Here is a 23278-nt window from a genome sequence, read left to right as displayed (position 1 = left end):
TGAGTTGACTAGAAATCAAATAAAAGCTATTGGTTTATACTTTGATGCATTAATAGGGATAATTTTTCTATTCCTTCAATTTCATTTGGATTTCAAACAACTACATCTACCAAAACAAGCTGCAACACATTCTTTCTTTCTTTTTTTGTCTGCAGCACCAGCAAGGACAGTCTGATAGGCGAACCTCCAGTTTTTAGTCTTCAGCGATATCCTGATATGGACATTAGTAGCTAGCCACTAATTAATTGCGTCTTGTAAAAGAAAAAAAACAAAAAGCAAGTTTTGTACAGCAACAAAACAACGTATATGCGCGCACAATGCAAGTAATTGCCGCCGTGTTTATTTGTTGACAATTTACATTCACAGAAATGAAGACTAACCGAAGAGAAGGCTAAAGAATATTCCTTCTATTCACCAAAACTCAACTGTTGCACCACACGCCTCTCAGCGTCAGAAGTTCAGCAAAAACAATTCAACACACAAAAGTTACCTGTTGGAGCACTGTCTAAAATTCTTATGTCGTAAGCTCCAGAGCAGCGGTAGTTGGCAGCAGTCCCGTTATCCCAAACAACGACCACTTCTTCTGGACTTTCGAAACTCCTGACGGTGCCGACATGCCCCTCTCCACCATCCTGTTTCCCCCACTTCCAGTCGGGTCCGCGGACCACTCTGGCTCCGACTCCTTCCATCATCGCCCGGTTGTTCCTGCCGGTGGTCATTTACGAAAAGAGCTCGCAAAGACAGCACAACAATTCTTCCACGTTAGCGAGCTAGCAGGCTGTTAAGAGCACTGGGTAGGCAGACAGTTTCCCAGTGGAGGGGAAAGCAAGTCCAGACAGGAAAGAAGCCGGAGAGAAAAAAAAAAAAGATCCACAAAAGCTAACCTGCTGGCTAACCCAAGGAGGGTGCTGGTGATCCTTTACAAAAACTACAAGCTAACGTTATCTACAAGTCAATACTTGCTGTGTGCTATCATCGAGAAGGAAAATCTTAACCGTCCGAAAACACTATTCAGCAAGCATATGTTCAGTTTGCAAACAACTACTCAGTTTTCACCTCCCCTTCAGTTCACACACATTAAAGCCACCTCTTCAACTTAGCAAGCTAGCGAACACAATGCTACAAATAGCAATGCTAACAGTACAATTTCTCCTGGCTCCTCGTTACTGAGAGCGAATGTTCTCCTTTTCGTGGCTGTTTATCCGTACCGTTACTTTTAAAAGTGAACAAAAAACATCCAACGGGTTCTCCTTTTTTCGCTCCAGCCCGCTCCATGGGATCAAGTCAGAGTACGCGTCGCCATTATTCTCAATCACCGTTCGAGCCTCAGACGAGCAACAACTAGCTACGGAGATGCACGATGAAGCACGAAGACGAGAGCCGAGCCAGGACCGCCTGTTTGATGTGGAAATATGAAGAATGATGTTGAAATACATCTACAAGCTGTGATTATGCCTTTTCAAGGGTAATTAAAAAGCATATTTAAAATATTTATTTTATACAATCCTGGGCGTTTCCTAACTATGTGCTATACATGTTCAAAAGTATATATATTTTTAAATAAAATATATGGGCCTATTTTAAAATATAACAAAGGTGTAAGTTTAATCTCCTTGTCAGTTCTAATATAGTTGACACCACAGCCATTTCTTTTATTTTAGCGAAGAGTAGAACGCTACATAAGGTCCCACTGTGACTTTGAGATATCTACATCCGCTTAGAACGATTTAGATGGATTTTTTTTTCTGTGTGCAACATTATGAGTAACTTGACTCACTTCCCCAGGTTACATGGCATGGGGAACAAAGCTTCTGTTTGTACCTCAACATAATTTTCAATTTCAATTGCTTTCATCATCTAGTTAGTGACAACTGGTCCCCAACTGCTGTGTAACATCTCTGTCTGCAACTCCTACAGTAACTGTGTTCTTTAACACAGTTACTGTGTATTCTATTTAATTAGAATAATTAATATTCTAATTAAAATAAAAAGTATGGTATTTTTAAAGTATGGTGATACATATCACAAGGGCTAAAATATATGTTTCTATGTGATAAACCTGTGGGTTTTCATAGATACTTAACGTTAACCTTAGACTATTTGGTTTTTTTAAGCAAATCTTAGGGGAGTATTATGTCAAATTCACTTTTCTAGTTTTAACAGCATGTTATGTTACTCCCTCATCAAAAATGCCTAAAATGCTACTTAGATTCTTTTATGCATGTTTGAGAAATTTTTGAATTTCCCCTTCAGCTATTCAGAGGTGCCCAAACGCTTGCTCTCACTAAGTGCAGCCTGTTTCCACAAAGCTCCTATAGCTGAAGTCTCCAGCCGAGCTTCCACATCACAGAGCATCCCTTCTCCTTTCCCATTCGGCCCCACCATATAAACAGCATCAGCAATTCACAAGCACCTGGTGAAACTGCTTGTTTCCTGAACTTATCATAGAACTACGCACTCCAACACACCTATGAATGTTTGTAATCGTCTCAATGGAAAGTCAATGATGATTAGATGAAGAGGGCCTGTTGAAAAAAGCAGGAGCTTCTTAAAGAGACCGAAGCGAATTTCAAGATATAAAATTGTGAAGTCAATTTTCTTTTATGTTATGTTTGATACATGCTGCAATTTTATAATTGATCATACATTTTTACATTTTAAATTATGGTACTCAAACAGAGTTAATACAACTGGTTAAATCATTTATGTGTTTGTGCTTTTGCCAGTAGAACTTTTTATGTTCACTGCAAATAAATTATTCTTTAGTTGCTTCAAATCAGCCAATTAAACTTGTCCCTTCCTTGCAGACTATGAAATTTTTATTGAAAAGAACTCCCAGACCAAATGAGTCAGAAGACTAGACTTCCCTCCACGTTGTATTTACTTTTCTTTTAGTAGCAGAGGTCAAATGTAACCAAAAGACTGAAAAGGAAAGCCTTTGTGCGAGTCAAATTAAGCACTACTAACATTCCACTAAGTCAAGCAAATGAAGATGTAAATCTTTGTGATCCATTGATGGCTTGTTGGTGATGGGCTTGTTACAACCCCTCCCCAAGACCACTAAGTAGTGATGTTACGTGATGTGCCGAGGCTTCGAGGCGTGTGTCGAGTAATGGAGGGGGCGTTTCCGTAAAGCGCGTATCGAGGCTTGCTTCATTTAGGGGAGGAGCCGAAAACGATGACGTCCGAAGCCTCGCTGCCCGGCTGTACCACGTGACTGCTTCGGGAAGTGGCTCAGATGTTGGCGCGGGGTTTGACAGCTTTAGAAACCCCACAGGCTCCATTCATAATGTGGGTTGTTGTAGGCGAGTTGCGGTCAGTTGAGAGAGTGGATAGAGTTTTGATAGTTTGGATAGCAGAGTTTGGATAGTGGTTATTTAGTTTGAGACAGTTAGTTTGGTGTTTGGAGAGTTTAGGAGAGAGAGATAGATAGATAGATAGAGAGAGAGATATAGATAGATAGATAGATAGATAGATAGATAGATAGATAGGAGATTTAGGAGCGCGAGGACAGGATAGGAGAAGGATGGAGCCGGCGAGAAAGAGGAGGATTTCTCTTATGTGGGAACATTTCGATTTGATAAGCCCTAACAAGGTAAGGTGAACTGAACATTTGCAGATGCATTAGGTTTGCTTATGAGGAACTGTATTTTTCACTGTTTCTTATTTACTGTAAAGGTGAGGTGTTTATTGTGCTCCAAGAAGTTGGGGTACAATAATAACACCTCATCCATGTAGTGTCAAAAAAGAGAAATCGTTTGAAACCAAAAACTGTGGAGAAATTGTTGTTTCTTAATAAAAATGCATGAAATCATCCAAGTTACACAAGCATTAGCCTATTCACTGCCCCTCCCTAGTTCCACAAGCACTTTCACTGTCCTCTGCCTGATTAAGTCCAGGCCATTTTTCTAGAGTCACAGAAAAACTTTATTACACAACATGCCATATCACATGACACTACTATTTTGGGAATAATTACACACAGAGGATGCATTCAAACAATATTTTATTATACACATATGTGTATACATAATTTATGTAGACAAATTATTTCGTCCTACATCTTTTGTGAAGTCCTTCCCAAGAGCCATAATAGACAAAAATTCAATGCATCACACGTGTTAAGATACAGCTGGCTGTGATTATACACCTGGCCAGTAGGTGGTTTCGTGTGCACATGAAGCTTCAAGAAATGAACCCTTTCTCGAACCAGTTGGCTCAAGTGGTTCAATGCCTCATGAGGCTTCATCTCACCATCACTACCACTAAGGGTAAATTCTGGCACTGGGTGTAACACAAAAATCAATAATCTAAACAGTTGATGTCAGTTGTAAAAGATTTATTTTACAGTTCAGGTAAAACCTCAGTCACAGGAGGCAGCAGAAAAAACAGGGAAGCTTTAAGCTTCAGGGTCTCCGAGGCCAAAACAATAAACAAAACACCCCCTTTTAACTATAAAATAAAAAAACGCTTCCTAGAGGAGAACTGAAAAAGGTACAAAACCTGAATCCCTGGCTAACCACAAAACAGGAGAAAACAGTTAACAAAAAAAATGGCAGAAAACCCCTACCAGCTTCCACCGTGAATAGAAACACACTACTTTAGTTAGACACTGGATTCTTCACAATATGCTCACAGCAAAATCATTCAAGTCCCCACAAACAGTCACCAGACAGACAATATCACTTTAGATCAAGGCCCAGGGGAAAAGGGATCTGACATTTCTGGCATGAAGCTCTTTATGGGGTGGCTGACGAGCTCCAACACATTGCACCTGTGACAGCCAGGTATTCAGCCGCCCCTAGAGGTCAGTGGCCGTAACATGGCTTAACTCAAAACATCCCCAAATCAGTCTTTTCTTTGGGCCCCACATAATCTTGGGCAGGCTCTGACTGAAAGTCATAAATACGAATTTGATTATAAAATTATAATAATAAACAAATAAAACAACTAATATGTTGAATAAAATACTTAGACTTTATCTGAGAGGAATATATAAAACTTCTCCTCATTACATTGTATCTTATGTGCACAGTTAACTTCTAAGGTTTTAGCACAAGACAACCCAGTCTCTGTGGGATTGTAATGTTGCCTCAAGGCCCTTTGGATTTCAACACGTTCTCTGTTAATTAAATTACAGTGGATTACCACACGGTGAAGCTGGAGCATTTGGGTCCCTTGTGAGTCTGCAGACACAGGGGCATTACTAGCTGTGTCACCAGTTTTAACTGTGTCCTACCGCTATATTTAATCGATTCATTTATTTATTAATTTTCACTATCAAGATCAAAAATATTTATTATGAATCGTTTTACCTAAATACCATATAAAGCCATAATTCTGACTGTCATATTTTGGACTCATTTGGTATTCAGGCCACAGGGGGTATGATTTAAAATCAATGGATAAACAGACTCATAAGTGTGAGTTTCCTGGTGTTGATTTTGTAAATCATAAATGTGATTCATAATAAAGAACTATGAAATTGCTTTGACTTTATAGCCACTTTGAAACACCAAATTCTTACACTTAAAGACATAATCACCAAATTCTTTATTTTGACTTTCTAAATCTATATATTTCTATAATTATCAGGTTTAGTCACAATTTAGTAAAACAATATCTATTTGAGATGTATTCAGAACTTTGGCCTTCAAAATCCTAATCACAAGATAGAAAGTGACAAATAAGAGATTTAAAATTTATAATACTCACTTTAATAAATGACAAAATGTCCAAATTATGAGATTCAATGTCATAATGATACAATTCAGTTCTATAAGTAGGAGATTAAAGTCAAATTTAATATAAACCACATTAATATTTGGAACTTTTTGCCTTGGTTCCAAAACCAAAAATGGTTGCTGATGCTGTTTATATGGCCATACCACTATCTCACAAGTCTCACTTGGAAAGTGAAGATAATGATTTTGATTGTTACATATCAAATTTCTCCAAACAAACCATGTGCAATTACGTACTTTTCAACGTAGTGGTGCCTTATACAGACATTTCTTAACTGAAGTGTCTAAATAATAGTTTCAAAAATAGTTTAAAATCGAAATGGTCTTTTGCTATTCAGAGGAAAATCAAATAAACCCATTAAAACCACCAAACCGCACAATAATAATTAGTAACTCCCACATTCTAGAAGTATCTCACGTATTTTTTCACAATTGTAAAGCAACGTCAATATAATAAAGATCCATGTATAAATTATACCACATTTATATTATAGCGATTATAATCAGATCAATTTAAACATTTGCACCCTCACTTTGTGGCCTGCAGGGGGAGACAGAGCAAATCTTATCAGTGATGTATGGCTCGTCGGTCAAAGAGCGCCACCTCTCGGTTGTCCATATATTCCACCCCTCCCCAGCTCCCCTTGACCGTCTCCTTCACAGTTGGCTCGCAGGCAGACGCAGCTGAATCCCAACTGAGCTGGCCGCTGTCCTTGCTCCGAGAGAGACAAGAGCAACCTTGCAATGATCTCGCTGGACTTGAATTTCAACATTCTCACAAGGGACCTTTCACATTATTTGGAAAATCAAGTGAAAGTTGGGCTGTTCGGTTCGGGAGTGGGGCTGTCTCTGGTACTCGGCTTCAGCGCAGCTTACACCTGCTATTATTTAATTTCGGTAGCCAAGGTAAGTCGATGTTAACGCGATTTCGCACGTCAAACAGCTTGCGTGTGTTAAGATGTGGGTAACAGATGTGGATTTATCCTTGAGGAGCATCCTTCGGCGGTGAGGGATGAAAGCCGAGTGGTGCGTTCACTGACCGCAGTTTCTGCCGGGAACTGCACATGTGGCGCCGAAACAGACAAAATGCATTTGTCTTGTTCTTGAACTCGCTGCACACATGTGTATTAGCTCCTCAATAATGACTGTTAGATGGCGAGACTAGCCGAGTAAGGCCGACGTTTTGCTGGAAAGCACTGCTGTGTCGACAACGCTTACTCTGCTTGAAGGGTTTTATGTAACACATGCTGTTGCCGTCATTGACCCGGCAAGCTATGGATACTCACATCATAGATTTCATGCAATAGTCACAACAATCTGTTATACATCACATTTAGGATAATAATAAAGGTGTATGCGTATCGTGTAATAGTGGGTTGAAATATATCTGGTAAATGATGCATTTAGGGTTTTATTTGTAAAATTGCTTAACACTGATAATAGTGGCTATTCCAATAATCTATGTGCATTTACAATTGAAGTTTAGCAATATGATTATGGATAATAAAAGATACATCATCTCATTTAATCCTAATACATCACTAAAAGTATTTGTCCCTAATATTTCTTTTGTTTGTGTTTTACAGTCTCATTCAATTCATCAGCGATAGCCTATTTTAAAATTATAGGCAGACCAAGTAAATAAAAAATTATCAAAAAAAAGCTGTCCAATAAAATACCTAACGTGAGTAGGTAACCCACCGCCCTTGTTATTTTATGAAATAAATTAAAATGCGATTAACCAGATTTTTAAACTGCTGAACACCTAGGCCATATTACAGCCTTATCTGTTGAATCAATCAATCACTAAACAGAACCTATCTGACAACAAGAAGTAGGCTAGTCCCGAGCTGAGGAAATTCTAGAACAGATTAGAAACAAAGTAAATAAAATCAATCAATCAGGTAAGGTGCGACACCTCAAAAATATCTTATTCATTTAACCTTTTATTGCTGTTATTGAGTAAATGTATTGTCTTGAGCTTTTAAAGTTTTTTTTAAACAGTTTAAGTAACTTTTTAAACTGAATAAAATAACATTATTATTTAAGCTGATATTGTTGCTTGAATTATCTAATCAAATAAAATTATATTTGTGTAGCACCTTCCAGCAGCAAGTGCTTTACATCATAAAAACACAAACATACAAAGTCATAGAACACAGTCAACAGTTTACAAGTAAATTTAAGGAAACTTAACTTCTCTGGGTCATTTCATTCATATTACTTTACATTAAAAGTTTCTTTTTGGGTTTTACCAACGGTTTTCTCATTTTAAAATAACTACATATAAGTTTGCACATGTGAGTTTTAATAATTATTATCATTATTAATGCTTTTGCCGTGGTCCATTTCATACAGTGTTTTGTATAGTCATCTTGGATTTTGAGATTTCATAAATTCATCTTTTTATCCTTATTACATTATCTTAAATATAACATGATATTTTTATTATACCTCAAAACCCTTTTATTTTACAGAAACCTCAACTTATTTCTGGCGGGAAGAAGTTCTACCAGTTTCTAAAGGAGCAATGTCCAGTCGTGTCAGAGACTTACTACCCCACATTTTGGTGCTGGGAGAGTCGCATTCAAACTCTGCTGAGACCTTTTGTTACAGCCAAACCTGGTGTTGTCTATAGAAAGTAAGTTCTTCTCCATTATAAATTGTGTACCACAGAATATGTTGGCTGTTAATGTATTTTCAGTTTTTTTACTTACATGTTTCAGGTCTGCAACAGATTTTGTGGTCTAATTTTGTTCACTTTACCTGCTGATATTGTTTCTTATGAAAGCTGAAATCAAAACCCAGCTGAATTCCAGAGTTAGAGATAGTTTAATTGTTAAATTTAATTGTATAAAAAGGAAAAGCATTCTGTAATTTATGGAAAATTTATGGCAATTCAAGCACACTTATGATTTATTTAAAATGTGTTATTTTTATTGTTTGCCTAAGTCAATGTAGATTTTATAAATTTGCAATATAAAGCATTTGTATGTGAAATTTATTCTGTTCTTGTTCATCTTTGTGGTGTGATATGTCACAGTCCTTTATGACTGTGACATATCACTTAAACTTGTCTTAAGTGTCAAGTTTAAAAAGTGTCACATGTTTTGTATAAAGTTAATACTTGAGATTGGTCAGAAAAAGAAAGAAAATCAAATTTTACTGCTTTAAAGAATGGATTTAGGGACTCATAAATCTGCACAGCATTTTGTGTACAGTAGCTTAATCCCAGTTGAATCTGTGTTTGATCAAGATTTGATTCAAGTATTATTGAATTGGTTTTATTTTGATCTAATTGGGTTGTTTTACATTCTGGCAAAAAGAAACACACTTGACAGTGACTGTTGATTTAATTGTAAATTTTATTTTCTATTTTAAATGTAACCTCCACTGTAGTCGGTCCCAAGGACATTCACACTGCCTATGCTTTGATGCTCTTTTTTGTCAAGGTGACTCAATGCCCAAGGTATGTAGTCATCCTAGTGCAGATCTCCGATATCAAGCTGGGTAAGAACAACGGTCACATTTGCTGTACTTAGAAAATTTCCTCTGGGAACAGCTGAACAACCTCCCAGGATTTTAATGAAATTATCCAAGGTTGACCCAAAGACGGCCAATGTGAAATCCGTCCTATTTGTAGTAAGCTTTCTGGCTGAAATTTCACTCACCTTGTTGTCTGATGGGAGGATTAGCGATGCACCTCCTCCCACTATGTGTGCAGGTTTCTGTGTCAGTCCATCTTGACTTTAAAGTCTCGCCTCAGGTTTATATTTCAGGGCAAGCTCTGTAATTTCATGCCGGTGCCTCCACCTAAGGCCGGCCAAGTCTTTCACTGACAGCACAGCATGGCTTTATGTCCACTGCAGTGTCTTAAAAGACACTGCAGTGTCTCATTCCAGGCTACAGCTGTAAAGTGCAGTAACTGAGAGGCCAGAAGAAGCTAATGGTGCATTGCCCTGCTCTTTATCTGAACTGGCCACGTGTTGCAAAGTTCACTGAAAAGATGTTCACGAGACAAATAAGGCAGCTGCAAGTGAGCGCTCTGTTCATATATCCAATTCCCCTGTGACTGTTGGCTCTGGGATGGATATAATGAAGTAATCTATTTACCTGGAACTCATCTGAAAGCTTAGATTGTGCAGAGGATGGAGTTAATCACCACTTTTCCACTAAGTTGCACGATTTCCCATCACCATTGTTTGTATGTTGTGGGCATGCCTCCGTGTTCTTACGCAATCTGGAAGAGAAAATAAGAGTACGGAAAATATATGTTTTTCCCAACTTTATTCTTCAATGTCTGAAAGTTGTACCCATAGTCGGTTTGTCTTTTTATCCATTTATCCATCCATCCATCCATCCATCCATCCATCCATCCATCCATCCATCCATCCCTCCTTCTGGTCCCTGACACGGCATTTACACATCCATTCATCCTTAAGTCGTCATTGCAATATACATGTGTATAATATCGCAAAGGCAAGGAATTCTAAAGAAAATGGGAATAATTTTAATCAACATTGTCATCACAATTTTTTGCATAAGAACTGCATTTAAATATTTTCCTGATGTCATACAGCCCTATTTACGATAATGTTTTGTATTTATACCTTAAATTTGACTTAAATGTGACTGAATACTCTGCAAATTAGTCTGGAAAAGAGTTTGAAAATGAGAAGTTTGATGTCTCCCCTATGTTTGTATATTAGTGGTCCAAAGATGCTGATAGATACAAATGCTGATGCACTCTTTCAGGAAGAGCCATATTGCTGAGTTGCGTCTCTCTCGTCTCTGCAGCGAGCTAATCAAGGCAGCAGATGGAGGACAGATATCTGTGGATTGGTTTGACAACGATGACAGCCTCTTTTATCCTGACCCCACCATCAGGCCCACAGTGCTGCTTCTTCCCGGTCTGACCGGCACCAGCCGAGAATCCTACATCTTGCACATGGTCCAGCAGAGCCGGGATCTGGGTTATAGGTGGGTGGTCCTGGCCAAACGCGCTGGCTGCGGTCCAGTGCTGAGCAGAGATTCAAAGACACTGAATCACGGGCTGAAGCTAGCTGTGCACTATTATATCATCTGCTCTAGCCTGAATATTCTGCAGGCTTTCAACATTTCCATGCAGTTTTTCTTAACTTCTCCATTTTTAAATGTATTAATCAGAAACAGGTTCTGGTGCTACTTTAGGTAAAGTGCACTAGCAAAGTGGGCAGCTCAGGCCTTTCTAAAGCACTTTTCTTGTAAATAGCGTTGCAAGAGCTTGAAGAGTTGCATAGGGATGCAGTTTTTATCTTCACTTTGTTTTCTTCCCATCTCCAACAGCTTGTCTCTGTGTTCCCTGCACTCATTCTTTCACTGGCTTTGGGATGACATGGAGGAAGAGAGCCGGCATACTCAGCATCTTCCACCCCTCATGGTTGTCTGTGTAGCTTAATTAATTACAGCTTATCCCTGTACAAGCTTTGCAGCTTAGCTCCGGCCAGCTTCCGTGTCTGTGCTGCAGAATGTGTGTAAGCACCCCTCTATCGCTGCCCCGCCTCCTCCTTCCCAACGTGCTGTGTAGCTTCACAAATGCTGCTGACTTACACTGTTAAAAAACAGCAGGACTGACTCTGACACATGATAGATGACTAAGGAAATGTAGGGAGGAGAGATGCTGATGTTTTAATTTGTAGTACATGCTTTTTGCACAGCTGGACCCTTTGTCAGATCTCATCATATTCAGAATGTATTTTTATATTAAAATAATTGATTCAAATTATGCTTTCCTTTTAAAAGTTGATGGTTTTTCCCAGTCTAAAGAGATGCAAATGTGGTTAATGTCTATGAATTCTAATTCTAGAACCTAGGAAGAAATACTTTAGAACTTTTGATACGTTTTTACACAGTTTTTGCCAAAACTGCCTTTTACAAATTCTTGAAAAGGATAAAGACAAGAGGACATGCAGTTTTAAGTAACGGCAAAATAGGTGTTGACCTTCATAAGTCAGGACATGCCTTTAAGAATATAGCAACTCATCTGAGCGAGCTCATATATAAACTCTTAGCAGTGTTACTATAGTTAAAACAACTGTAATTGTGACAAATTAGGTGCTGGACAAAGACCAGAATTTATTCTCCAACCACACACCTTGGGGAGGAACGTAGGAGATGTGAGAATAAAGTTCAATGTTAGACAATTTTTAGTTTTTTTTTACCCCTCCAGGGGGTCTTTTTGTGGGCTCTAGTGTCCCTTATATGATAGTAGGCTGACAGGAAACGCGGAAGGAGAGGGGGGAAGACATGCGGCAAATGTCGTCGGGTCCGGGAGTCGAACCCGCGACGGCCGCGTCGAGGACTGAAGGCCTCCAAATACGGGTCGCGCTAACCACTACGCCACCACGGCACGCCTCAATGTTAGAGAATTTTATCAAAGAGTGGCATCTCTTGGTCAACAATTCTCAATAAAAACCCATTTATGTTTAGATATCCTACCAGGGCTGCTAGCTCTATAATGAAATGTTTGTTGAAATTACTTAGTAAATAAAGATGAGTTCATTTGTATATTGATAACATTTATGATAGTCTGGTCATGTACAATTTATGAAGCTGAAACCACAAAGATTTATGAAGTTTTGTCTCTTTGTGTTACAGATGTGTGGTATTCAACAACAGAGGGGTTTCTGGTGAAACACTACTGGTAAGAGTTCATGAGGTGTTTTGATTTTCAATGTCTCATTCAGTATTAAATCATTTTTTATTTCCTTGGCTCATCACCCATAATACAGATCTGTTACAGGGCATTACGGTGAAATTGGTGTGGTTTAGTTGTCTGTGTTAGTGTCTCTATTTTAGATGTAAGAGAGTTCACAGAAAGTCTGCATGGGCTGAGCACAGACAGCACAGTTTCACAGCAGGGAGGAAGACACCTACTTTATTTTAATGCAGATTCTTAGAAAAATAGCAGCACTGAGCACTCTGACACCTGGCTTCATCTGTCCTTTCACACTGGAGATATATTTAGCCGACAAAACAAACCCTGAGCTGGATAGCACTTTAACCGTTTGTGTGCAAATTCTTGCAGTAGAGTGGGGTCATCTCTGTGATCTCGCCATATTGCAACTGGACTGGATTCCCAGCTAAACCTTAGTTGTATTTATATTACCCACAGAGGGTTGTAAACAGTCAAAGATTCCTCTTTGTGGACATAAATCAGAATTAGCTGATAGAATTTTTATGGTTCTGCCTGATTTTATTTTTTAAATTCCCTTTCAGGATTCAGATATTGGAAAAATAATCAATTAATGCATCCATTGTCATAGAGGTTGATGTGCTGTGGCTCAAACTGTTGTACTGCAGTTTGTCTAGAATGTCGTTGACTCAGCTGTATTTATACACAAAAAAGGAGTTGGACTCTGTTACCTTGGAACTGGATCAAGTAGTGGGAAAGGAGGAATGTTCTCCCTTGCTTCAGTTGGTATTTGTGCTAAAGACTATGGAAATGAAATAGCCTTGGTACAGCTGTGAGTGTGTACAGTTACAATGAAAGCTCTCTATTGTTTGATATGGCCAGTAGTTCTGAATGACCCACTGTGTTCAGGATTTTCCTGCCGCAAATATGCATGTTATAAAGGATTGTATGGTGTTATAGATTATATGGTTGCATGGAGTAGTTAGTTGTTATATTTAGATTGTACTTAAGTTGCAGTATATTTTAATATTTTAATTAACTGGATATTTCAGTATACTTCTTATCAGATTTGGTAGATGTCATTTGAATTCATTGCTCTCCTACCACTGACTCAGCTTTCAAGCAGAGTCCAAACATTTTCAAAACGATTTGAATTTTAATTTATTTCTATTCAGGTAAATGTTAAGTAATAACAAATAACATGCACCACATTTGTAGCCTAAGCTAATTTGCAATGCCTGTCCCTAACTAGGCTTTAGGTAACATAACACAAAATTATAATGCAAAGTTTAGAACTCAGAGGTCAGGAATGTTCTTATTAAAGTTTAAAGATATACCATCTAGTCCATTCCGAATCAAGCTTTAATGTACATTTGCTTTGTTAGAATCCATATTTTAACCACATTGACATAAGGTTGAACAAGAAGGACCAATTTGGAGTTGGTCCGTCCTCATTATTCCATCCAGTTTTTGCAGTGCACCAGTGCCTATGTTTAATGCCAATAAGGACTTTGCTAGTGAAAACAGTAAGCATATGTTTTACTTGACATTCTTTACTAATTTGTACATTTAAAACAGATTTTCAAATCTTTACCCCTTTTACATTGTTCCAATAATTCCTTATCAGAAGCAACTGTATGTTATAGAATCCTTCTTCCATCCTGAGAGAAGTTATTCAAATCTGTCTGTAATTATACAGAGCTATTATGAAATTCATGTCCAAAATGAGTTTGTCGGTTTATTACCATAGTTTATGGTAATAAACTAACAGTGTAGTTTATAAACTACACTGACTGACTGCAGTGTAGTTTATAAACTGAAATAAACTACACTGCATGTATTCGATTGTTCTTGATGAGTTATTTAATCAGACCCTAACCCTCCAAAGGGTTAAGAGAAATAGTAGAGGAGGAAAAGCCACAGGTCTCTTCTTGAATTCTAATTGTGGAGGTCTTAAAAAGCTGAACAGCATCCTGAGAAAGTGTCCTTGTTAAATAGATTCTGTCGGCCAACTGACTGGTTTTAAATATTAAGTAACCAGATCTCACTAATAGCACTGTTTGGGGGGCTGAACTGCTTTTTTCCAGAGGCAAACACAGTTATTCTTATGTAATTTTCAACTAAACGATAATGACTGAAATTTGTTAATATTGGTGAGAAAAGTCATTCATAGTTATATACAAGAGTTTTAAGAGCGAAAACATATAATCTGCTTACTAACACATAGCTGAAAATAAGGTTCCAATTTTGGGTCTGCTTTGAGAAGTGTAACATGCTGAGAAAAACATAAACATAAGGAAATGTCTTTACGTGTTTCTAGACATATTTTAGTTTAGTAAATTCTCTGGTATATCTCCCAGTCATTTTGTGAATATTTCCTTTAAAGGATTTGACTGAACAGCAAAGTGAACTGGACATGCAACAAGCAAAATTTGAAAGACAAAAAAAAATCTGAATTTTCTAAGCTTTGCCAGCACATTTCTGAGGTTGGATATTAAAAATTGAGAGAAACAAATGTCTTTTCTAGGATAAATATTAAACTAGCTGTTTCTCTACCCCTGAGTCTCTCATAGTACATCTACAGTATAACATATTCATGTACAGCTAAGTAAAAGTGCTTGTACTTGCAACTGACGAGTTCGGATTTTTTTTTTCTCATCTCAGTGGTGCTGTTTGCAAAACAGAGCTCATTATGTGATGTTTTCAAACGAGGAAAGCTGCTGAGATTCTAATCAGACTTGAACATTTGTGTAAGCTGTGGCTTGGAGCGCGTGCAACTTGCCAGCAGCCATTAAGTTCAGCATGACATGACTTTTAGCTATTTTAATCAGGCAATTGAAGCTGATGGCTGTCAGTGATTATTCGAGTAACAAACAAGAAATGAAAGAACTGGAGCAGCTCTTAAAAATATTTCCCTTATCTACCTTATATCGCTAATGAGTGAATAGCAGGTCCAACAGCTATAAAACACTAAAGTGTTCAATTGGAAAATATCCTGTTGTGTTTGTATTACTCTACTTGTTTACAATGGTTAATGCCCGACAAAAGAAAAGTCCAAAAAGATCATGTACTTGTAGACTCGTGTTCTACAAGTACATGAGTCAGTTCTTTGTAGAACCACACTTAGCTGCAGTCACAACTATAAGTCTTATAGATAGGACTTAGGAAATGTCTTTACCAGCCCCATACACATCTAGAGAGCAAATTTTAATGCCAATTCTTTTCTGGAAATATTGGACAAAGATCTTTGAACATATTGACACAGGCCCCTGTATCTCTGACTGTATGTCTGGGGTCCTTGCCCTGCCTAAATATGAAATTCTGCTCCAATTTCAAACCTCTTACCAGCTTTATTGGAATATTGCCTTTTGTTTTGCTCCATCCTTCTTCCTTAGATCTTTTTTCTTAGATCTCTGTAATGTTTGTCCTGCAGATGGCGAAGCAGACCTTTGACTCGGTTACCTTTCTGTCCATTCCAGACGCCGAGGACCTACTGCGCCGCCAACACAGAAGATCTGGAGACTGTTATTGATCACATCCAGAAAACCTATGAAGTGGCTCCAATGATGGCTGCTGGTGTATCCATGGGAGGGTAAAGAAACATTCAAGCGCTGGTAGACAGGATAAAATGTTTCAGTGATGATTTTGGACACTTTAGTGCTTTAAATTGTTTGTCTCAGTGTTTAGTGCTGTGTGGCAACACTAATCACTAATCCCATAAATTGAGGGATTGGTTTGAAATAGAATCCCTGTTTTCCTTCAGATCTCACTCTTTCTACATCCAGGATGATGCTGGCCAACTACTTGGGTCGTAAGGGCCGGAAAACCTGCCTGAAAGGGGTCATAGTCTTCTCAGCAGGCTGGGATGTGTTTGAGTGCACCGCATCACTGGAAAAACCCCTGGACCGTTTCCTCTTCAACTCCTACCTCACCAGCTGCCTACAAGCTTCTGTGCACAGGTCAGTCGGGGCCAGAGCAGGATTAACACAAGCCATTACCACACCGCAGAAATGCTGCTCCCAAAATACTCTCACAAACAAGCATTTTCAAATGTTTGGCTGTATAAAAAATATTACATATTATACTAACCTCTGAAAAACATTAACACACCCTGCAAATCGTTTACAGTCATAATTGTGGCATTGTTGTGATTGGAGAGAGTTGATGGTGAAGAAGTTCATGAAAAAAAAATTTAAATAAAAACTTACTTAAAATAACAAGAACACAAGGAGCAGGAACAAATGGTGACCAGGTAACTGAGTGAGTGGAGCTTTTAAAACAGAGAAGCTTGATTACTAACAAGGAACAGGTGCCTGAGTGCTAACAGGGTGCAGATGAGAGATTGGACCTCCAGTAGGTGGCGGTAAGGCATCTAAATGTTGATTGCCAACTGCCATTAAGAAGAAGAAGAAGAAGATCTAACAGATCTGAAGAATGACAGAAGCAAGATTGATCCAGTCAAAATAAGTATAACTAAGGCAAAGGGAAAACGGTGACTCCTAACATGTCAGAAATGTATCCACAAACATCCTTTTTTTTCCATTTTAATCTCAGAGGACTTCTGAATTTTTATCACAAACTTCTGACAGTTTTGAGGGGTTTTTTTCTCCATAAATCCCTGCTTAGTCCTCCTATATTAATGCTCACAAATTTAATCAAAGCAATTTTGTCTTTGTTTTCCCAATTTTAACATGTTCCAACATGAAGGAATTAAAAATGTTTTACATGAAAATATCTTAAACAATTAGCAGACTTTCTGACATTTTTTTCTGAAATATACCCCTTTAATCTTGTCTTTGGTGTAAAATGGACTTAGAATGGTTTTGTAACTTTTAGATAAAACTCATACTAGCTCTGTGGAGGTAGTGACAGTGTGACTGATGTTCCTCCCTGCAGACACAGGCCGGTGCTTGAAAAGTGCTACGACATTGACCATGTCATGAAGGTAGGACCATGTCTGTCATGTTAAATCATTTGGAGCCATTTCTTAAACACAGGCCGAACTGAGTAGTTTTACCGGCTTTGTACAGGCAAAGACTATCCGACAGTTTGATGAGAGGTTCACCTCCATCATGTTCGGATATCCTACTAATGACGACTACTACCGCGATGCCAGTCCTGTGCACAAGCTGAAATCTGTGCAGGTGCCAATGCTGTGTTTGAACGCTGCTGATGACGTCTTTTCTCCATCTCACGGTGAGCTACAATAGTATTCTTAATTGCACAATTACACATAAATAATTATGGGTTGGTGTGATATACACCTGATGCTGGCATTGCCCAACATCCCAGCAATGGCAATTTTGTTAATCACACTTACATGAACTGAAACTGGTAGAATCACATCATGTGAAACCACAGAAAAGAGGGAATTGAATCCATTGTTTTGTTTGCAGCCATTCCAGTGGAGGCAGTGAAGCAGAACCCTAACTTGGCCTTGCTTATAACCTGCCATGGAGGCCACATTGGCTTCCTGGAGGGTCTGTGGCCACGACAGAGCACTTATATGGACCGAGTCTTCAAGCAGTTTGCAAAGGCCGTCATTGAAGAAGGCGGTCGACTTAAAGACCTCTCCTGATAAAACAGGAAAGGTGGTTCTCTCCATCAGAGTGGTTCTCTGTCCTTGTCATCCATGTTTTTTCACTACATTCCATCGTTTTCTTCTTCCATTTCCATCCTTTTTATTGTTCATTCCCTGCTCTCTATAATTCCTTCCTTCCTTAACACCAAATGTTATTCATCTTTATTTTTTTTGCTTCCTTGCCTTGTCTTGATGCTATCTTTGCCTTATATTGATCCATTCTATTCCTCCCACTGCCACAAGCAAAAAACATAATTCTTTCTTATTTAAAGGGCACATTATTAAATGCAGTTCTTCTGTTGCATTTGACATTCAGATCATTTTTACTCTCTAATCGTGAACTCAAAGATAGGCATAGCTGCTCATGTCAGTGCTGAAAAGTTTAATATTTCTCATATTGTTCAACCTAAGAATTTGGTGGTAACCCTGTGCTATTTATGTTTTTCCCCATCAAGTTAACTCAAGTACTGTTTCACTTATGTAACCTTACGTAGTTTTTAGCTCTTACATCAGTAGGATTGTAGCCCTCAGGGATTTCCTTTATTTTTCTGTCTCATTCCTCCCTTTTGAGTGAAATGTCACTTTTATCAATGTGTTCTCCGTCATTTTGCATCGTACTCCACCTTTTAACAGTAGGTGTTAATTAGCTGTTAAAACATAATGTTGTTTCTTTCTCATAACTCCACATAACTGGAGATGTGAATTATGCTTATGTGCTTTCTTTTAGAGAGGTCAGAAAGTTGATTCCATGTCCTATTAAATGTGAAGCTGCTGTTAGGAGACATTTAGCTGTAAGGACTGAAAGCAGAAAAAAACAAGTATAGATGTACACACCTGTGAAACATTTGGTATCTTTACATACATATATTTTGGCAGTGAAAGGGGAACATCTCAAAATATTTGAGTGATTCTCAATTTTGAAGACATAAACAGATTCTGTACACTTGGTAGGCATTTTATCTTATTATTTTCAAGGATAAAATTATTAAAATAAAGCCAGCTTACCAATTTACAATTTACCCCGGAGTTACTGCCTAGGAGGTACTTCTTAGTTGGTGCATTTCTACTGGAGGAACTTTTTCTTGAACCAGTTTTCTGGAGGTCATTATTTATCTTCCATTTCCACTCCATCTATCAGGAGGAATTCTGATTATCAGAGTAGAAATTTTAGTCCAGAAAAACACCAGGTTTTTTAATGGGAGGGTGCAAAATTTAGTAACTGTTGGAATACTTTCAGCATTTTGTTTCTGTCATCTTCCAGTTTAAATTTTGTGTTTCTGTTTAAAAGTTAACAATGTAAATTCAACTAATCTTATTTTATGTCAAAAATTGTAAAAGTCTTGACATTAACAGACATTAATAAAATAAATAAATAAACTTTTAATCATGGACATATCAATTAGAGTTTACATTTTGGCTTTTCTCTCAATCAGGTCTGATCAAGTTGGCTGTGGCCTGTCAACAAACAGAGAAATGCTACATTTACATCTGTACCCAAAGGCACAGTTCTCTAAAATTGACATGGGAGAAACATTTCTTTTGATAATCATTATGCACATTAATTTCTTTGTGGGGGTTTTTTCTTAATATTTTTGACATATTAGAACTATATATGAACTGAAGGGTACAGATTGTTTTAGAAAAAGTCCAAAAGCTGAAAATTATTGTTTTTAATTGATACAATTTTGGAGCCATTTCTGTACCTTGACTTGTTCTATTCTGTTCTTTTTATTTTTAGGTTCTTTTACACATGTTTTCTGTAAAGATTATGATAAAAGATACATGCTTAAACCCAAAGAGACCTAGGAGAATTAACAGTAACTTGGAATGCTAATCGACAGCTGGCTGTAGCTTCACATTTAAACAAACATGCAGCGTACCGACGACAATGACAATCTACTGATGTGATTTTGTTTCATCTGTGGGTATTCTACATGTCTTTTTATTTTAAGTTCTTTTAGTATCACACACACCAAATAGTTTTACAAATGGAGAATATGGAGAAAATTTGATCCATGACAAGGAATGTAAAGTTGCACTATTTAGTTGGTACTACCATGCCTCTAACTGTCTAAGGCAAGGCACTTATTTCATCAGAGCTATGACAGTGAAAATCCTAACGGCTCAAGAGAGTAGAGTGCAAATGCCATGAAATTTATTTTGTGAAAATGTTGGTTATTTCTGTGGCTCTTTGGACGCTTTATACAGCTTGAGTTAATTGAAGTAAAATGTGAGGACGTGGTTTGTACATTGGCTGTCTGAAGTGGTGTTTGCTGCTTTACAGCATGTGTAGCTTGTATTGTTTCCAGTCATTTTTGCTTTCCTTTGCCAACAATGATCAACGGGCTGGCTACCATTAATGAGTTGGCATGGAAGAACTGAACAATTATGACTAGTGGCCAGAATTTCAGTAACAAAATGCATGAAAATAAATTGACTACATTTTCCTGTTGAATTTTACTGTTCAGTTGTTTTGTAAAATTAGCACGTGTTTCTTCATCATCATGTAACTGTAGCACTGAAGGCAAGTTTGTTTTTTTGTTTTTTTTCTTTTTCATTTATGCTGCATTTAATTTTGTACGGCACACAACAGAAGACAAGTAAACATTTGTTTAAACTGTGCAGCAATAAGATTTTAAATATAAAATCTGTCTATAGCATAAGTACTACTGTATTGACATTATCATCCTTAGTGTATTATGCTGTACTTATTGAATTATTAAACAAAGTCTAGGTCGATTTGCCTCCTTGTTTCCTGTGCTTTTGATTGCTGAAAGCGTTTTCTCTGCAATGTATGTGGCAATCTTTCTGTGGTGGAATATAAACAATATCCATGCACCATCCACAATTACAAAGTTAAAAATGTCCTCTATTTTTCACAGAGGCCATCTCAAAATTATACTGAGAGCAAGGCATTTGACAGTCTACGATTGGAGTGAGTTTACTGCAGCATTAGTGTGACTGCAGGGTCTCGCATCACATCATTAGCTTTTGGTCTCTGGAATTGACTCAATCCACGCTGGCTGGCTTAGCAGCTGATAGGATATGCATCACTGCAGTGGTGCATGTTATCCACAAAAGGCTAACTGTAATCCTGCAGTACTCTACTTACCTAAAGTGCAATCCAATAAGTCCCCTGACAGAATTTGGTTTTTAGCTGGATGGTGCAGGGAAGCATCTGGCTGAATTGACTTGAGTGAATTTGTTTTACCCTGAGGATAAAAAAAGAATCTTGCTATTTGGTTTATGTACTACATCTCTACTGGTAGGGTTCATTACATTTACAAAGCATATTTGGTGTGTTCTTTACTATGAAGTTGTTATGTTTTTGGCTTAACCCATTCAAAACTGTAGTATGTGCTAATATCATGAAACACTGGACCTCATTTTTTGCAGATGTCTTTCTTATCACACCAGCTTTTAATACTACAACCGTGCTTATGACCAAGAAAATAGCTGTGATCTGACTATTGGCTGATGGTGTTGCACTCTGCTCAAATGCAATGCTATGAACAACTAATCATAAGTTCCATTAAATTCAGCCACCCATATAATTCAGGTTGAATTAAATTAAATTCAGCCTGCAGGTAGAACCCCCTGCAGGCTCCTAGCTCTTTTAACCAGTTAGTACAATAATATATGTTCTGCTTTCTGTGAAAAACCCACTTTCTTCATGATTCATGGTCATGCTACAGAAGCTTATGCTGAATCTTTGCTTGGATTACCTTATTCTGTCAATGCATTTTGAACCTTATGTCAGAAAGACAATTAGAAACTTACTAGTTGGAAAAGATTGTGCTACATCAAACTAGGCACAGGAGTCCCTCTGGGATGTGTACTCAGTTCTCGGCTCTTTTTTTTCTTTTTTGGTAACACAAAGCTACTCTTAAATATAACACAAAACAGCTTATGTTTGCTTAAGTGAAACTGTTAGAAACAGGAACATGACTGGAGTGTGATTATTTACTATAAAGTAAAGTAGTTTAGGAAAAAATGTTGAACATCATCAATAAAATAAAAATACTTGCACATTTCATACATGCTCTTAGCATTTAGTTGTAAAACGGTTTGCAAGTGGTAAGGTTCTCCTTTTTGTTACCATTTAAGAAGCATCAGAAATCTAACATCTCTTGGTAACAACCACATTTTGTCGTTTTGGCTTATAAGCACAATATAAAATGAGCAGACATTAAAGTGCAAGGCACTTATTACTGGCCTCATCCTAATCTGTCAGGTGCTGGCTGAAAATAGTCATGTCATATCGCACTGGAGCTGTAGGTAGGTGGAATGTGCTCTAATATTATCTCACAGGAGCTGAAATAGTACTGTCCCTGGACCGGCAATGCCCCTGTGCCCTTGCAGCACTCTAAGAGAAGATTCCAGCATTCATTAAGAGGCCATTTCTCCTATGTATGATTAGTGGGGTTATTGTGCATGGAGACAGTTTATCTGGAGATGTGTTGAGGAAAGAAAAGCAGGAGAAAGAGTTTCAGATGGAATAGGTGTGGATTTTTAAACACAAACTAAACTTAGATCCTAAAATGAACTTTAACAACACTGCTAATGCATTGCTAATGAACTTTAAATCACATCAGTACTAAATTGGTGTGTTTGAAACACAACAAAGTAAAACGCATTGGATATCGCAACTTAGAAACAACAAAAAAACTCCTCAAAGTTTCCCCTTAAATAAATATTAGAAAGTGAAAACAGTCATTTGATGCTGATTTCAATGTTTTGAACTTACTTTTACACTTCAATCCCTTTCACAGATTTGTTCCCAAATTTTGGATCTTTTAATATTTCTGCTACTTTGCACAGTTCAACATCTGGGTCTTCTTGCATTATTCAGACAACATTTTGCGCTTCAGGGAAAACACAAAATGTTGTAGCGTTATCCTGTTTGAACTGTTTTAATGCTAAACTTGCTAGCAAGTCATTGACAATGAACAGAAAATTTTAGCTGAGGTTGACAGCTAAGATGCTTAAATGTTATCATGGTAGATCAGATTGAAAAATAATATTTGAGTAGTGTTTTATCTTTAAGACAATTTTTAGTATTGTCATTTTGACATGGAAGGATAACAGATGAGTAAAATAAGCCAAATAATTAGTTAAACCTAAGCTTATTTAATTAAGAATATTTTGAAATTTTATCTTTTAGACCAAATTTGATCCAAATATACAAATTGTTACACAAACAACTAATTTATTTTCTAAATCCTATGTTTATTTTATTAGAGTTGAATTCATGAGAAAAGTCAAGTAATAGCAAAAGGA

At 37.5% G+C, this 23278-nt stretch overlaps 2 protein-coding genes across 7 annotated transcripts in view; one reads left to right on the top strand and one right to left on the bottom strand.

The window, feature by feature from the left end:
- Positions 1-1357, bottom strand: part of mib1 (MIB E3 ubiquitin protein ligase 1) — a 58175-nt gene extending 56818 nt beyond the window's left edge. For all 6 annotated transcript variants that reach the window (XM_028020061.1, XM_028020062.1, XM_028020065.1 and 3 more), the window contains exon 1: positions 491-1357. In XM_028020061.1, coding sequence (XP_027875862.1) covers positions 491-719 — 229 coding nt within the window. In that variant the 5' untranslated portion in view covers positions 720-1357. The remainder of the gene's footprint in view (positions 1-490) is intronic.
- Positions 1358-6383: 5026 nt separating this feature from the next.
- abhd3 (abhydrolase domain containing 3, phospholipase) lies at positions 6384-20742 on the top strand. The gene is made up of 9 exons (XM_028019390.1): positions 6384-6650; positions 8222-8385; positions 10542-10724; positions 12381-12426; positions 15897-16009; positions 16203-16376; positions 17314-17362; positions 17448-17613; positions 17814-20742. Exons 1-9 carry the CDS (start codon positions 6489-6491, stop codon positions 17993-17995), a joined length of 1239 nt encoding a protein of 412 aa, XP_027875191.1. The 5' UTR covers positions 6384-6488; the 3' UTR covers positions 17996-20742.
- Positions 20743-23278: the final 2536 nt, after the last annotated feature.

The sequence above is a fragment of the Xiphophorus couchianus genome, chromosome 6, assembly GCF_001444195.1.
Source record: "Xiphophorus couchianus chromosome 6, X_couchianus-1.0, whole genome shotgun sequence".
Lineage (NCBI taxonomy): Eukaryota > Metazoa > Chordata > Actinopteri > Cyprinodontiformes > Poeciliidae > Xiphophorus > Xiphophorus couchianus.
This window is presented reverse-complemented; position numbering and strand designations above follow the sequence as displayed.

Coding starts and splice junctions, on each gene's coding strand:
- abhd3 (XM_028019390.1), top strand. CDS start 6,489: ATGATCTCGCTGGACTTGAATTTCAACATTCTCACAAGGGACCTTTCA. Junction 12,427..15,896: donor TTTCTGGTGAAACACTACTG/GTAAGAGTTCAT, acceptor TGTCCATTCCAG/ACGCCGAGGACCTACTGCGC. Junction 17,614..17,813: donor CGTCTTTTCTCCATCTCACG/GTGAGCTACAAT, acceptor TTTTGTTTGCAG/CCATTCCAGTGGAGGCAGTG.